We start from the raw sequence: 16,203 nt of genomic DNA on the forward strand, positions 1-16,203 counted from the left end.
CTACTCCCTCCGGTTCCAATTACTTGTCGCGAGCGCTATAGAAATAACATTTTGCAAAAAGGTCCTCCCAGTTTTGAATCTTCTCCATCCTGGCCGTCGTCCCGTGGCTTGGAAGCTCCTTCGCTGCTCCGCCGTCCTTCCCCGCCGGCCGCCTACCTCCGCCCCAATCAAGAGCCTGATTTCGGCTGTTGCTGCGCTGCTCCGCCATCCGCAGCTCTGTCTCCCTCCGCCGCAGCGCCGTTGTCCTTCCCCGCCGGCTGCCTGCCTCCACTCCAATTGAGAGCTCCGTCACCGAGGTCTGCCGTTGTTGCGCTGCTCCGCCGTCCGCAGCTCCCTCACCCTCCGCCGCAACTTCGACATCCTTCCCCGCCGGCCGCAGGTCCCTCGCCGGCGCCACCCTCCGCTCCAATCGAGAGCCCAAGGTCCGCCGCTGCTCCGCCGTCCGCAGCTCCTTAACCCTCTGCCGCTGCTCCGCGTCCGCAGCTCCCTTACCCTTCGCCGCTGCTCCGGCGTTCATAGCTCCGACAACTCGAATTGATCATCTGCTCCTCTTGACGTGAATTTGTGCTCTAAATACCACAAGGCTGGAGCGATTTGAACTGAAATTTTCACGTCCCCCATAAGCAATCACAAAAAGAGAGTAAGTACTCACATCCCCCATAAGCAATCACAAAAAGAGAGTAAGTACTACAGCTTGGTTCTGTTGCTCGATACCTGTGAGTAATCTGCTGCTCCTATTGATCCTCTCGACGCAGCGGGCAGCGGCTACTGTCCTCTTGATCCTTTGATGTTCCTGTCAACTGGTTCCTCTCTGTTGTGTTCATCAAGGAAATGGTGATCACACTCTGAAGACTGTCAAATCACACTCTGAAGATCACACTCACAAATCTGCAAGCAAATCAAAACCTACAGATACTAGGTTAGCACACTCTGAAGATCACACTTACTCCATTTTCAGTAGACAGTAATTACTCTACTGTATATATTGTTGAATAGTGTACATCAAAGTAGAGCACACCCAAAAATTCAGTGTAGACAGTAGGAGTAAGCATAGACAGTAGACAATAGGAGAAAGTAAAAACAATGTAGGCTTCTCTTTTTGGCTGATTTTTGTTTATTATACTGGTGTCACTGTATTGACAGCAAAAAATAATAAGATGTAAATTTCACCAAGAAGTAATAAGATGCTAAGGAGTATTGTTGTCAAAGTGTCAACAGTAGGAGTACCTTTTGTTTTGCTGTTTTGTTCTTGGAAGTAATAACATGTTGTTAACTGACATTAACATGCCATTCTGTTCTGTTCTTGGAGTAGTTCCAATAACATGTTGTTAACTGAGTTCCTATAACAGTGAAACAGTAATTAGTTAGACAGTGAATAAAGCAATACCCCTGACTGAAACATAAAGCATACAAAAGGAATATATGGTTGATGATCTACTGCCAAAACAAAATAAAGCAGTACAGATACAAGAGTAACTTGCTTATTTTCATGCTTACTGTCATGCTTTTTTAAATGAATGCTTATTGTCATGATCAGGTGAGAACATGTTGAGGACCTGAATCAGAACAGAGAGCAGAGGTACAACACTATGGTGCTCCCAGATCTGAATAGCACTCCACCTGGAGGAGAGGAAGATGTACATATGTCTGAAGAAGAGGAAGATGTACATATGCCTGAAGGAGAGGAAGATGTACGTATACCACGGGCAAAACCAGATCTACCAGACACTCACAAATTTGCAGCATATATTGCACTAAAAGCACTTAGCAGGGATGGAGAAATTGACAAGAGAGACAAAGAACGTGTAGCTGGTCTGCTGAACACAAGTGTCAGAACCGTTGAAAGAATATGGAAGGAGGCAAATGCCCAGCTTGCAAGAGGAGAAGAGATCAATGTGTCTAATAAAAGGAAGCGGAGATGTGGTAGAAAGAGGGCAGACCTTGATCTCTCGAGGATACCTTCAATTCCCCTCAACAAAAGGTCTACACTGAGGGCACTCGCTAGGTCTCTGGATGTACCATATTCTACCTTGCGGAGAAGGTTCAAATGGGGAAAGATAAGGAAACACACAAACAGTCTGAAGCCCACTCTGAAACCAGAAAACAAGCTATCAAGGCTCAAGTTTTGCATTTCAATGATTGATCAAACAACAATAGCAGATGCAATGCCCTCTTTCATTGATATGCAGAACATAGTTCACATCGACGAGAAATGGTTTGATATGACGAAAAGGAACAGAACCTATTACCTCCATGAAGAAGAACCAGATCCGGTGCGCACTGTTCAAAACAAGAATAGTATCGGCAAGGTCATGTTCTTAACAGCAGTTGCGAGGCCACGATTTGATGATCAAGGAAATGTAACATTTGATGGCAAGATAGGAGTATGGGCCTTCATCAAAGAAACTCCAGCAAAAAAGGATTCCAAGAACAGACTCAAAGGGACTAAGGAACTAAAGTCGGTCACAGTTACTAGGAATGTGATGAGGGAATACCTATGTGAAAAGGTCATTCCAGCCATTGAAGCACAGTGGCCCGAAGACAATCGAACCATCTACATCCAGCAAGATAACGCAAGAACACATGTTCCTCCAGATGATTCAGATTTTCTAGCTGCCGTAGCAGAATCAGAACTGGATATCAGGTTGATGCAGCAGCCTGCAAATTCACCTGATATGAATGTCCTGGATCTTTGCTTCTTCAGCTCAATTCAGTCCTTGACGCTTGAAAGTGCACCAAACAACATCAAGGAACTGATAGAATCAGTTGAAGAAGCATATGATAGGTATGAAGTGCACAAACTGGCGAGAGTGTTTATAACCTTACAGTCAGTCCTGATTGAGGTTATGAGAGTTGAGGGAGGTACAGGATACAAGATCCCGCACATGAACAAAGATAGGATGGAGAGGGAGGGGATGCTACATATCAATCTAAGATTCGATGCTGAGCTATATTGGAAAACTTTGGACATTATAGAGGGTCACTAAAGGAGAAGCAAATACATGAAAGATGAAAGAGGGAGTAATTGTTAATGATTATTTGTTAATGTGCTGTTAATTGCATGTAACCCCAGAATATATTCATGTATAATCATATTTTGTTAATTTGTATGTTAATGGAGTAAAAAAGCTTACTGAATTCTCTTTCTCTCTTTTATTAAGAGTAGGAGTGTTGTTAATTGTTAATTTGGATTAACTGGAATAATTTGGATTAATTGAAGATAAAGGAGGAGCAGAAAAAGAAAAAAGAAAAATTTGGACAAGAATTACTCCAATAACATGTTTGGACAAGAATTACTCCTTACATGCTTGTTGGCCTTAATTGCCCTCTAGTGGAGTTAAATAAATGGAGTACTACAAGTGTGTTGCAAACACAACTCCCTCTGTTTCATTTTTCTTTACATACTCCAACATTATGTTGTTGTTTACAGAGTAGAAAATATTTGAAGGAGTAAGGTTAATTGTACTGTTCATTTTGCACCATAAAGCACCATAGCACCATGGAAAATTATTCCTGTTCTCTGTAGAACTACTCCGTGGAAAATTACAGAAAATTAGTCCAGTTCTCTGCAGTACTACTCCATGGAAAATTGTAGAAATTTTGAGTCAAAATCTACACAGTGATGTAATGATCAGAACATCATATGATTGCATTGGTAATGCCCAAAAATTCAAGGTTGCATATGCTCCAATACCCAGATGTGAAACCACAAAGTTAGACCCAATTCATCCAGATGAACTGAACATTAACCATACTGATGTCAGCTGGAGGTCAATCTGCACATAGATTTAAATTGCAGAAAATCTACACATGTTCGCTGTAGCAATCTACACAGTACAGACAAAATTGCAGCCATGGTTGATGCTCTTTCAGGCAAAAAAAGAGCTACTGTACCCCAGTACTCTGTACAAAATTGCAGAAATTGCAGAAAAACTTTTCCATGATGAAAATTGGCAGTACCTAGAGCGGTGATGAAGAAGGCGGTCTTCATATGGTGACCTTCTTGTAGCCGTCCGGCGAGGTGACAGCACGATCCCCTCCACCGCCACAGATCTCCAGCCACCCCGGAGCCCTTGCGGGATGTGGCAGGGCATTATGAACACCCCGGAGCCGTGGGTGACAGCGAAGAGGAGGATCCGCGGTACCACGAAGCTGAGCGCGTCCATGGCGAAGTGCTAGGCGGCGCTGTGTTCTGCAGAGGAGAAAGATGCCATTTTTCCCAATGGAGTGAGAGGGGGAGCTACGCAGAGGAGTAAGCCGGAGGAGGGAGCGGGCGAGCTGCGTAGAGAAGGGGGCGGAGGAGCTACGCAGGGAGGAGGGAGCGGGAGGAAGGCGCGGGCGAGCTGCACGGAGGCCGACGATGGCGCGGCGGAGCAAGCAGAGTCACGGGAGGGGGCGAGAGCAGCGGCGAGGATCGCTTGTTGTGTCGGAATAAAGGGGTGGGTGTTTTTGCAAATTGACCAGCGCGACGAGTATTTCGAACCGGAGGGAGTAGCAAATCCGAAAGATAATAAAAGAAGAAGAGGATAGCGGGGATGGAATGCATGGCAACCAGCCGTCCCCAGCCAGGCAGCTGTCCCGTCGTCCGGTGGCGCCGTACGCCCCGACGACGTCGTCCGGTCGCGACGGCGAGGAACGGGTCAAAGGACACTAAAACTGGGCCCCGCCCCGCCCGATTTAGCCACGGGCCACCGCGGTCCCTCTCCTCCTCATCCCGCAGAGTCTCCGTGGACCAAGCCTATAAACCACGCGCGCACTCCACCCCCACACAGCCCGGCCACTGTCACGAGGGAGGGTCGATACGCCGCGTCCACGCAGGCGAGCCAGCGAGCAGAGCAGAGCCAGCGCCCGTGCTGCTCCTCCTCCCGTCCCCTTCTTCCCCCTCCTCCGCCGCGAGATATTTCTCCTCTCCCGTCCGCTCCGCCGTCGCCGTCGCCGTCGCCGTCGCCGTCGCCATGAACTGCCTCCAGCACCTGCTCAAGTAAGTCAGGCAGGGGCCCCCCTTTCGATTTCTCGCCGGAATCATGTTTCGCCGCCGCCGTCTCTCGCCCCCGCAGCTTGGCTGATTTTTGCCGCCCCCAGGGAGCCTCCGATCTTAGCGGGATCCAGATCGATGAGGCGGCCCTCGCCGCTCAACCTCGTGAGTTTCTTCTTTCAACCACCTCTCCCCTCCGCGGATCCCATTCATCCATCTATTTCGATTTTGGTTTCCATTTCGCCGGCCACGGAATCGAGTCTCTCATCTGACCCGCTGCTTTTGGTCGGCCCAGGCCATGGTTCGCGGAGGGAGTCGCCGCTCCAACACCGTCAAGACCGTAAGCATTTCAACATCCTCTGCGATTTCACTTTTGTTTCAGGGAATCAACTGACCGTCTTAACGCTTGTGGACTTGCGATTTCAGGCATCCGGGACATCCACTTCCAGCGCGGAGAACAGCGCGTTGGAGCCCGGCGCGGAGAAGTCCGATGCGTATAGCACCAACATGACACAAGCCATGGGAGCAGGTAGGTGAAGAGAAGCATTCAACCTCCATGACCGATTCACAGTTTTTGCTTGCACTTGCGTGTCTAGTTGCATTTCACTCATTCATGTTGCTTGCTGACTTGATGAAATCCCTTGCTGCCCCATTCATACAAATGACACCATCAGAATGCTGACTCGAGCTACCTGATTGGAACCATTCAGAACAAACTATTATTCTCTATCCTAGTATGGGCATTTTATCATCTTCTTCTCCCTTACCTTTATAGACTTTTAGGCTTTAGCGACAGCTCATTCATCTGACTTTTTAGCATGTCTAACCTTCCCTTCTTCGAGACCATGAGTGCTTCAACATCAGAGGCCGGGGGTAATCCTCCTTTTCTAAAAAAAGAAGAGTGTTTCAACAGCTGGCCTTGTCCATTATGCTATATTTAGTATTGTTCCTCGACTCAAAGTTTCCTCGTTTGCTGCTATCATGCTGTTCTGTTTAATTCTGTTCATTACGTTGTACATAATCTTACCATATAGAAAGCTCTGATACTAATTAGTCAATATTTGCTTACCTTCAGATCACCAATTAAGCGCGGGTTCCTGCAATATCTTATACTAATTAGTCATAACTAAACACTATCCTGGTGTGATCGTTTTATGGTGTTCTTCTCCATTAAACTTTATACAGTAGACTTTTAGGCTTTAGCGACAGCTCATTCATCTGATTTTTTTTGGCATATCTAACCTCCCCTTCTCGGAGACTATTTCAACAGCTGGCCTTGTCCATAATGCTATATGTAGTATCGTTCCTCGACTCAAAGTTTCCTCGTTCGCTGCTATCATGTTGTTCTGTTTAACTTTGTTCATTACATTGTACAGAATCTTATCATGTAGAAATCTTTGATACTGATTTGTCGAAATTGTCTTATCTTCAAATCACCAATTAAGCACGAATTTGTGCAATAAATTATGCTCCTTTCTCATTAAGTTCTGTTTACTACACTATTCCTAAAATATTTCCTTTTATTCCAAAAAAAACATTTCTAGTGTTGACGTACAGGCATGAGCTTGGAATGAATTACAATTTTATATGCCCAGACTTGATTGTAGGCTCCTGCTTACAGGTTCTCATCTCAACCATTCAGATAGAAACTTTACACCTGTGACTCCATCTAATTATCTGCTTTCATGTGTAGACCCCAAGTGATGTTGATAAGCTTCGGGAGATTGGTGTAAAAACTGTATTCTGCTTGCAGCAAGATCCAGACCTTGAGTATCCTTATCATTCAAGTGTATTTTCATCTTTCTGGTAGAAATAAAGAAATATCTTCAGTGCTGCCTATTAAGCTAGATCCAAACTTGCATATCTGTAAGCGTAACACTTACGTTGATGCATAAGGAAATATTGTCGAGTTCGGCTCATAGCTTTGTACCCACACATGCACTTTTGTCTGCAGATATTTTATCTGTGCAGTGTGTGTAGACATCTTTTAACATGATCTAGTTTTTATCCTAGCGAAATGGTTATTTGTTACTTCCACTGCTATGCAATGTTTTCTTAATATGATTATATGAGTTCCATCCTTCACCACTTTGTTTAGATATTTTGGAGTTGACATCCATGCCATTCAAGACTATTGTCTAGAATGCAAAGACATTGAGCACTGCCGTGAAGAAGTTAGGTATTAAAAGTTCTAATCTTCATGAGTCCATTTTAAACTGGACTTAAGAATTTGGCATAACCTATGCCAAATGGAGTTATGCAATTCCTTGTTCCAAGGTGATGTAGTTAAATTGGAGAATATGCCATTGTTCATCTGGGTTCGGAATTGATCAAATTGTAGTGTTCATTCAGCTGCCATTTAGTTTCAAAGAGATTACCAAATAGTTAGCAACTTGTTGTCTCTATTCTCTCTGGTCCTATTGACCTTGTACATCCATGATATGGTATTACATTTCAGTACAGTTGTCCAATACTGTTTCTCAATACAAGAAAAAAATCTTCACACAAGTGAAGTCTTCAACATGCATAATCTTATGAAAAGTTACTCCGATGAACAATCTCTGTTTTTTTTTTTGGCTTCTGTACCCAGTTCAATCACAAACATTTCACTTCTCAATACTTAGAGGCTGGAGCTAGGTGATTCGTATTTTCACCAGGCACTATGTACTCCCTCCGTCCCATATTATAAGATCGTTTTGCAAGCTGTTTAGCTTGCAAAACGATCTTATATTATGGGACGGAGGGAGTATATAGCAATGTAGTTCTTCCTTGCATCCAGTGTGTGTTCTTTTCATTGTCTGTGTTGCGAATATCCAAAGTATTAAATTAATTTAATGTTTAATTACACCAGGGATTTCGATGCTTTTGATTTGCGACTGAGGCTTCCTGCTGTGATTAGCAAATTGTACAAGCTTGCCAGCCATAATGGTGGAATAACATATATACATTGTACTGCTGGACTTGGAAGAGCTCCTGCTGTTGCAGTAGGTTTACAGTCTTTCTCTTATTGTTTCTCAATATGTCCGGATGTGCCAATTGGGTTACATAGTCGTGACTCTTCCCACAGAAAATGAAGCAACATAACGACCTGCATATATGCAAGCATTTCCTTGTAGTACCATCCACCAGATAACAAATATAGCTAGACAATAACATATCTTATTTGGAGTGAGTAAAATGTACAGTTTGCATAGTGCTTTGGTAACTTTCCACTATGATTTGATGTTATCCATATTCTTGTGTGCTGACAGTTCTCTAATTCTGAGAATATTTTGCAAAATTTCAGCTGGCATATATGTTCTGGATTCTTGGTTACAATCTTAACGAAGGACATCAACTACTACAGGTAGTATTAGGAAGTTGAAAAGTTCTTTGTAAGTTAACATGTGTGCACTGTTGATGCCAGTATCCACCAACCGGATGCTTGTTTGCTGATCTCTCTTTCACTGTATTCTAAGTTATTTTTTATCACATGGCTAGTTATCTTGCTTGTTTTTTGAATCCATTCTTTTATGTTGTATAGAGTAAAAGGCCTAGCTTTCCGAAGTTGGAAGCCATCAAATTGGCAACAGCTGACATTGTAAGTAAGAACTATGTTGTATTCCCAGTTTGTAGTTATGATGAAGATAAAGTAGATTTCTGATATAATTGTGTGTCATGCATCTCGTCTTGCTAATAATAAGTCATGACTGTCTTATTCGTTAGCTCACGGGCTTGTCAAAAAACTGCATCACTTTGAAGTGGAAAAATGGCAGTTGTTCTTCTGTTGAAATTTCTGGGCTTGACATTGGGTGGGGACAGGTATGTTTATTCTTCAATTATGTCATATACATTTCTTGTGTTGAAGAATTTCAGTTAGATGGTGTGATTCTGCCCAGCTGCTTTCTAGTATGGAATGTTTGTATTAAATCCTTGTTACATAGGAGAACTCTTAACTGATTTCTTTTTATATCTTATATTTCTTGTATTTATGCAGAAAATTCCCCTGGCATATGATGAGGAGAAAAAAGCATGGTTTCTTGAGAGAGAGTTACCTGTGAGTATCAACCTAACTATCATACCGAGAGCAATCGCCCGCCTTTATTTTTCGTTGTTCATTGTTATATTCCTCACATGCCTTGTATGTTACATCTGTATACCATCAGCGTGTGATATCAAGCCTAATCCTTCATAATTCTTACATTTCAACAGTGTTCATATATAGAATTCAAAGGTTCCGACCTCTGAATATCCTGATAGTTTGCCACCAGAGAACATTAATTAGAACCATAGTTTTGGTCATCTTATTGATCCAAGTATACTGGTGGCAGTCGTTATGTCACTTTCTCGTTGGGATCCTCTTTAGTAGCGCACCGTGCAGTACGGTCGCTGCCGTGTGGACCCGACCCCACATGTCATCTGCAGTACTGCAGAGGATAATTGTGCATAACTTCACACTCACCTGTATCTTACATACCTTTGGTGTTTGTGTTTCCTGAAGGAAGGACGGTATGAGTACAAATATGTAGTGGATGGCAACTGGGTGTGCAACGAACATGAGATGAAGACCAAGCCCAATGCCGACGGCCATGTGAATAACTACATCCAAGTGAGATAGATAATTTCCCTGAAAGTAATCTTCAGACGTCTTGCTTATCCCAGCATATATAGCTTACAAATCTTGCCTGCAGGTTGCCAGGGACGGCACGAGCGATGAAGAGAAGGCAATGAGGGAGCGATTGACTGGCCCAGACCCTGATCTAACAAAAGAGGAAAGGCTGATGATTAAAGAGTACCTGGAACAGTACACTGAGCAATAAGAGGTTAGCCCAGATCGTCCAGAATTTTGTGCCGCAACTTTCTAATTTTCATTTTCTTCCATATACACCGTACAGTAGTGCGCAAACGAATCGCTTGGATTAGATTAGAAGAGCCTAACGAATTATTCGCCATAAATTGCAGAACTTCCCTTGCTGGAAATGCCAGGGGTGCGACCGGCTGGAGATGCAGCTGGGAAACACCTACTGATGAAATGGAACTAGAGTTCGCATCTTCGAAGCGCTGCTGTGCTCAGATCGAGTAGCAAGTAGCTCTTAACTGGAAATAGTTTGGCTCGAGTTCTAATCACTATTAGCAGTTTTCCTCATCTTCTCTTCTGTAAACACACGCGTGCTCCATGAAACGAGCAATCAGTGTCCCTGACAGTACCACCATTGTAGTATAAAAGTAAAATAAGGGGAATTTGAGGATTTGCCACGCCTTTAATTACACTTTGAGGATTTGCCCCTGTTTACCCTGTAACTGAGGATTTACCACGCATTTGCTGTAATCTTGAGGATTTGCCCTCCGTACACGGTTTGGATCATTTGGCAGATTATAGTATAAATTATGTGACCAAAATGCCCCTGGTCCAAATCAGGATGAGTAATCCCCAATCGGACATGTACCTTATCTCTTCTTCCTTTTGCTTGTACTCTGTTCGTCCATGGTGGATGGCCGCCCTGCAACCTCGCCGTATGTCGTGCGACCTTGCAGCAGCTATACCGGCAAGGGCGTCCTCCCCTGAGCTGCTGCTGTGTGGTGTTGTGCCTCCTTGAGCTTGCGACGCCCTGTGTGCAACCTTCCACGAGCTGCCGCTGCATGCTGCTGTGCGTCCGTGAGCTGCTGCGAGGTCTCACTGTGTGGAACCTTCCCCGAGCTGCTGCTTCTTCCTGCTGACCCTCGCCGAGCTTGCTGCTGCCGCAATGGGCTCTGCCTTCCCCGAGCTGCTGCACAGGTCCGTGCTCTCCCAAATCTAAGGAACTTCAGATTTGTGGTTATGTGTACTTTCTGAAGTTGTGAACTTCAGATTTGTCATTTTGGGTACTTCTTAATATTCTAATTTCTGCTCCGCCAAATGATCTCAAATTCTCCCAGAAATTCACGGTTTTCAGTAATTGTTTCAATGTTTCCTGCATAATTTCAATTTTAGGCCAAATTTGACCCAAAAATAGGCCGGAAATGATCTGTTTTTAAGTTTCTCAATTTCTGTTCGGCCAAGTGAGCTCAAATTTTCCCAGAATGCTCAATTTAAAACTCTTTATTTTGTGGAATTGTTTCAACTTTATCTGGGTAGTTTGATTTTTTGGCCAAAAAAATTGTGCATCATCAGGCTACCACTTGGACAACATTTCTTCACAAATCGTGGCAACTGCAAACATTTGGTTACAATAATAGATAGTCTGACTTTGACATCCATACATAAGAATCAACAAACATAGTTCGGCACAAAAGGACACGACATAGCATGTTTAGCTCAAAAAAATGACATGACATAGCATCTAGTTCACCACATAAGCACGCCACCATCTACGTTCTTTTTCTCTTAGGGGTCAGCTTTCTCGCACGCGAGGTCGAAGGCACCTCTGTTGGCTCTGATGATTCATCAGCCAAGGCTATAGCCAGCATCCTATAAAGAGTGGAATAGTAAACATGAGAGATCAACTTTGGACTGCAATGAAATAATCATTTTACTGTATATTACCTTCTTGTCACTGGCCTAGGACTATCATGGAGACTGGCAGGAATAGTAAGCATTTGCCTATTGGGTGTGCCAACAGGAGCGCCACCAATTTGTCTGTTGGGTGTGCCAACGGGAGCACCACCAATTTGAGGTCCTGGCTCATCATCTTCAGCAGGATATGTTCTTGCTCTCTGTTTTCTCTTCCTGCAACATGATACAAAATGCATATAACTGGAAACAATTCATAACATGACAAAAGTAATGCAAAATATATTTGGTTATATAATTACCTTTTTTTGGGACCATTTAAAGGGCAAGCAGCTTGTCTGTGACCTAGTTCATTGCATCTTTTGCATCTGTTTTGGCTGCCCAATTGTTTAGGTTCTTTCTTTTTTGGACCACCTTTTCCACCTTCGAGGGCACTCTTGTACCTCTGCTTTCTAGGCCTTCCAGGCGGTCTTCCTTTGTCAATTGGTGCGTCCATGTCGAAACCAACATCCACATGAGGCCATTGACTCCTATCTGTCATAGGCTCAATCTCACCTGCATAAGCTGCCCTAAACTTGTCCAAGGAGAAATAATTATGAACATAGTCAACCCATTTGGGGTTTCTCCTCCCCATCAAAAATACTAGAGCATGCTCACAAGGCTTTCCGGTGTGCTGCCATTCCAAACAGGTGCATTCATGTTTATCAACCTTCACAACATGCCTAAGACTGTTTTTGCTTGTGTCCCTGACTTCACAACTACCATTACCTGATTTTCCAACTTTTAGATGACCAAGCCCTCTAGTCCTATTGAAAATCTGTTGAATAACAGCAGGAATGATCTTTCCCCTCAATTTCTCCCCAATTCTCCTTCTTTTGTATACTAGTTTCATCAACAACTCTCTATATGTGTCAGCAAGCTCATCAACAGGCAAGTCTTTATAATCTTTTATCCAGTTATTAAAAGACTCGGCCAGATTGTTGTTTATATAATCACACTTGATGTCTGCATTGAAACTGCATCTCATCCACTTCAAACTGTGATAGGTTGACAAATATTCATGCACACGGCTACTAGCTGCCAAGACTTTCTGCATATGATGGGAGAAAACTTCAGGCCTATATGCCCTAGCAGCAGGCCACATCCTACCAAACACATCACCTTTGAATTTTTTTGTGAAGTTTGCCATCAAGTGCCTAAAACACTCTCTCTGCTCCACATGAGGAAAAACCTTTTTGACAGCATTTTCTAAACCTTTGCATGCATCTGTACATATAGCTAAGTTAGGGACTGAACCTAAAGCTCTATTGAGTTGTGACATGAACCAAGTCCAGTTTTCCTCAGTCTCTCCATCAATGAACCCAATTGCAACAGGAAACATCCAGTTATGACCATCTAATGTTGTACAAGCTGCCAAGTGTCCTCTCCATCTACCATTCAATGCCGTGGAGTCTATGCTGAGATATGGTCTACAACCAGCTAGAAAACCATCTATGGAAGGTTTAAGAGCCATAAAGAATCTGTGAAAGTGGACTTTACCATCTACTACCTTGGTATCAACCTCTACGATGCTCCCTGGAGATCTCTTCTCAACTTCTGCTTTGAAGTTATGCAAATTCTGAAAACTCTGCTTCAAAGTGCCATAAATCTGTTTTTCGGCTCTAGATTTACCGGCCCAAACTGTATCATAACCAATGGTGATGTCATAAGTTTCTTCGAGCTTCTCTTGTAGTTCTTTACATCCTATGGTAGGATCATTCTGGAGTATACTCATTGCCTTGGCTTCAACCCAACCTTGTGTTGCCATGGTGGTTTTTACTCTGCTACTTGAAGAACACTTGTGTTTCTTACTCATCTTAGTGACCTGCATCCATGCAAAACAAATGGCCTATGAGAAATAGTACTGCATTCAATAAAAGAAAATTAATCACTCCCTCCGATCCATATTACTCATATTAAAGCCAAGTAATATGAATTGGAGTACTAGAAACAGAAGTTATTGTTAGCAAGAAAGTTGTTAGTACCCTTATTGTTTTCTCATCAGCCCTTAAACGAGCAGTTATTCTCCATGGACACTTGATGCCTCTGCATTGTCCGAGATATCTTTTTTTGTCTGTTTTATATCCCCATATGTCAATTTCATTGTTAATGGCATATTGTTTTATTGCCATCCTGAACTCTTCCATTGAAGGAAACAAGGCACCTACATACATATGAGGGTTCTCTTTGTCATATGCAATCTCCTCCTCTTGAGCTATCTTGTCATCAACAGGAATAGCAGCCTCAGTTAATAGTTGTTGGTCCTCCTCATCAGTGAGATACGCATCTTCACTAGGTGGCGAAGAAGGTGCTTCATGTGTCTCATCCTCCTCGATACCTAGAAAATCACACATATTCTCCTCTGTAACTGGAACATCCACTTCATCTTCATTTGGAGGAGCAATCTCAATTAGGCTCCAATCAATTGGTGGTTCGATATCCAACACCACTGAAGACCCGCATTGCTCATTGCTTTCAGCAATGTCAGAAATTGATGGCATATTGGGTTGAACAACATCACATGCTGTGAAGTTAATATCATTGTCAACAAAAGCACTTGTTTGACTCGCCATTGATTGAACAACCTCAAGTGCTTCCTCATTCGCATTGTCCACAACCACAGATGATGTAGCACTGCATAGTACATCATCCATAGCCGATTTTAGGATTTTAGGTGCCTTCTCAACAGGTGCCTTCTTAGGTTTCTTAGCAGCTGGTTCCTTAGTAGGCTTGTTAGCTCTCTTCGCGACAGATTTCTTAGCAGGTTTTGTATGCACCTCAACTAGCATCTTCACTTTTTCTTCCTCTCCCCACATATGGTCAATCAAATGGCTTCTCAATTGCTTAGTGCTAACCAGTCTGCATTCCTCATCTGAATCCTTATCATAGCCAAACAGATGCACCTCCTGCCATGGGCCCCATGGTATGTATTGGCTCAAGTCATATGCAAATTTGTTTAAAGTGAGCCCCTTCCATCTAATCTGCATTTCAATATCCTGCCGCTCCATTTGTTCCTCGGCGCCATCAGCAAGCATGGCCCGATATGGAAGAACTCTAACTTTGATGTTAACATGAACAGGCTGCTTCACCCTACAGTGAAATATTCGAAGTTTACGGTTAGATTGTTCATTGACGGAAATGCGGATAGAGTATCATTCTCACCTTTGTGTCTTGAGAGCAACACCCTCAGTACCCATATTAGGGCCATCATCCATAGCATCCATCCTCCACAGATCAACCGTACATGCTCTGCATCAAACTTGTTATTCTCTTTACATGTTTATTCAACAGGTGCCAAATGGCTTTTATTTTATCTTCAGGTTTCTTGACATTAACAATCAAGTGGGAGCTAATAGCAGGACTCTGAATTTGCAGAAAATCTGGAGATGATTTCTTCGGAGTTTGTTGATTAACTATGTTTTAGGGGCAAATCTGGGAGTTGGTTCAGACTCATACCAAGGCAAAAGGTGGACGTATTGACATGTTGCACTAGAGGAACAACGACCTTGGGGGAGCAGGTGACGGTCGAAGGAATGGCATATAGTGGCACATACCAGGTTGCAGCCACCACTGCCGTTGTCGCTGCCGTCGTCGTCGTCGTCGCCGCCGTCGTGGAGATCGAGGTCGCCTTCGCCGCTGCCACCCAAATCGTATCAGACGAGCGTGATATCTGGGACAGAACGATCGGGGTTGGCTGCCTCTCACGTAGATCAACACGAGGGCTTGTTGGTCATTTTGCTGTGGCCCGTCTCGTCGGGGGCAAATCCTCAAGATTACAGCAAATGCGTGGCAAATCCTCAGTTACAGGGTAAACAGGGGCAAATCCTCAAAGTGTAATTAAAGGCGTGGCAAATCCTCAAATTCCCCCAGTGTAGTACCAAAACAGGTTCAGAAGATGGATGAAATGGAATGGAACCAACCATTTAGGTCAGATCCAAACATAACATATGAATAGAATCATCTCATCAGCTGATTTTATTCTTCAGTAGTAGTAACATATACATATGTTACACGTTTTGTTTGAAGGTCTCGTGCACAGCCCTTTATTTTACGGGGAATTTGAAGAATAAAATCAGCTGATGAGATGATTCTATTCATATGTTATGTTTGGATCTGACCTAAATGGTTGGTTCCATTCCATTTCATCCATCTTCTGAACCTGTTTTGGTACTACACTGTACACTCTTTTCATCATGGTCATCCCCAGAACAGAGGTAGGGGGATTTATTTTTTGAAGTTTTCTGAGTCAAGTCAACTGTCAAAGTCGACGGCTCTATCTATGGTCAGCGTCGGTGTCTTTTGCCGTTGAAGTCAAAGCCGGCTGCTTGCTGTGCTGAGTTGGGCAGATAATTATTAGGTAGGCAGCAATAGGAACTTTTCAAAAAAGAAAAAAGCCTAAATCACTGGGCACATACATGGCATGGTTATTACTGCAAAATCAATCAAAACAAAACAGGTTAGATTTGGCAAGTGTCAAATCAAAAGGGTAATGAATTTGTGTGGATGACGATTTGTTCTTCTTTCCATGATATGATATACAGAGTTAATTAAGCCTTTTAATCTTATCCACTGCATCCCCTGATTGGATCTGATTTCGAAAATCCTGTTCCCCTTTGTATTATAGATGAAAACACCAAATCTGCTTTTTTTTCCCGTTCATCTCAAAAGATTTTACCGTTGATTCATTATCATATGGTACCCACCGTTAGCTGGCTCCCTC

The 16,203-nt window shown here is 43.3% G+C and overlaps 2 protein-coding genes across 9 annotated transcripts; one reads left to right on the plus strand and one right to left on the minus strand.

Moving 5' to 3' along the window:
* Positions 1–4,480, minus strand: LOC123099078 (uncharacterized). 7 transcript variants are annotated; one of them, XR_006448081.1, is made up of 6 exons: positions 2,496–2,609; positions 2,250–2,280; positions 1,941–2,090; positions 1,228–1,340; positions 715–906; positions 246–599 (listed from the first exon to the last, which is right to left on the minus strand). XR_006448081.1 is itself a non-coding variant. In XM_044521212.1 (4 exons), the coding sequence occupies exon 4, from the start codon at positions 515–517 to the stop codon at positions 20–22; it is 498 nt and encodes a 165-aa protein (XP_044377147.1). In that variant the 5' UTR covers positions 518–599; positions 715–811; positions 1,228–1,340; positions 3,961–4,480; the 3' UTR covers positions 1–19. The 7 variants fall into 7 exon arrangements, 5 of the variants coding, with proteins under 5 accessions (XP_044377147.1, XP_044377146.1, XP_044377149.1 ...); XR_006448080.1 differs by lacking the exon at positions 1,941–2,090 and having other exon boundaries at positions 247–599; XM_044521212.1 differs by lacking the exons at positions 1,941–2,090; positions 2,250–2,280; positions 2,496–2,609 and adding an exon at positions 3,961–4,480 and having other exon boundaries at positions 1–599; positions 715–811.
* A 196-nt stretch (positions 4,481–4,676) lies between these two features.
* On the plus strand, positions 4,677–10,354 carry LOC123099076 (phosphoglucan phosphatase DSP4, amyloplastic). Of its 2 annotated transcripts, none has more exons than XR_006448079.1 (15): positions 4,677–4,981; positions 5,083–5,140; positions 5,271–5,315; positions 5,402–5,504; positions 6,520–6,596; positions 6,669–6,745; positions 7,074–7,154; positions 7,827–7,959; positions 8,262–8,321; positions 8,499–8,555; positions 8,681–8,776; positions 8,952–9,011; positions 9,460–9,563; positions 9,646–9,777; positions 9,917–10,354. XR_006448079.1 is itself a non-coding variant. In XM_044521209.1 (15 exons), exons 1-14 carry the CDS (start codon positions 4,956–4,958, stop codon positions 9,772–9,774), a joined length of 1,110 nt encoding a protein of 369 aa, XP_044377144.1. In that variant the 5' UTR covers positions 4,679–4,955; the 3' UTR covers positions 9,775–9,777; positions 9,917–10,354. The 2 variants fall into 2 exon arrangements, 1 of the variants encoding a protein (XP_044377144.1); XM_044521209.1 differs by having other exon boundaries at positions 4,679–4,981; positions 9,456–9,563.
* Positions 10,355–16,203: the final 5,849 nt, after the last annotated feature.

This window comes from Triticum aestivum, chromosome 4D, assembly GCF_018294505.1.
Source record: "Triticum aestivum cultivar Chinese Spring chromosome 4D, IWGSC CS RefSeq v2.1, whole genome shotgun sequence".
In the NCBI taxonomy this organism is placed as follows: Eukaryota; Viridiplantae; Streptophyta; class Magnoliopsida; order Poales; family Poaceae; genus Triticum; species Triticum aestivum.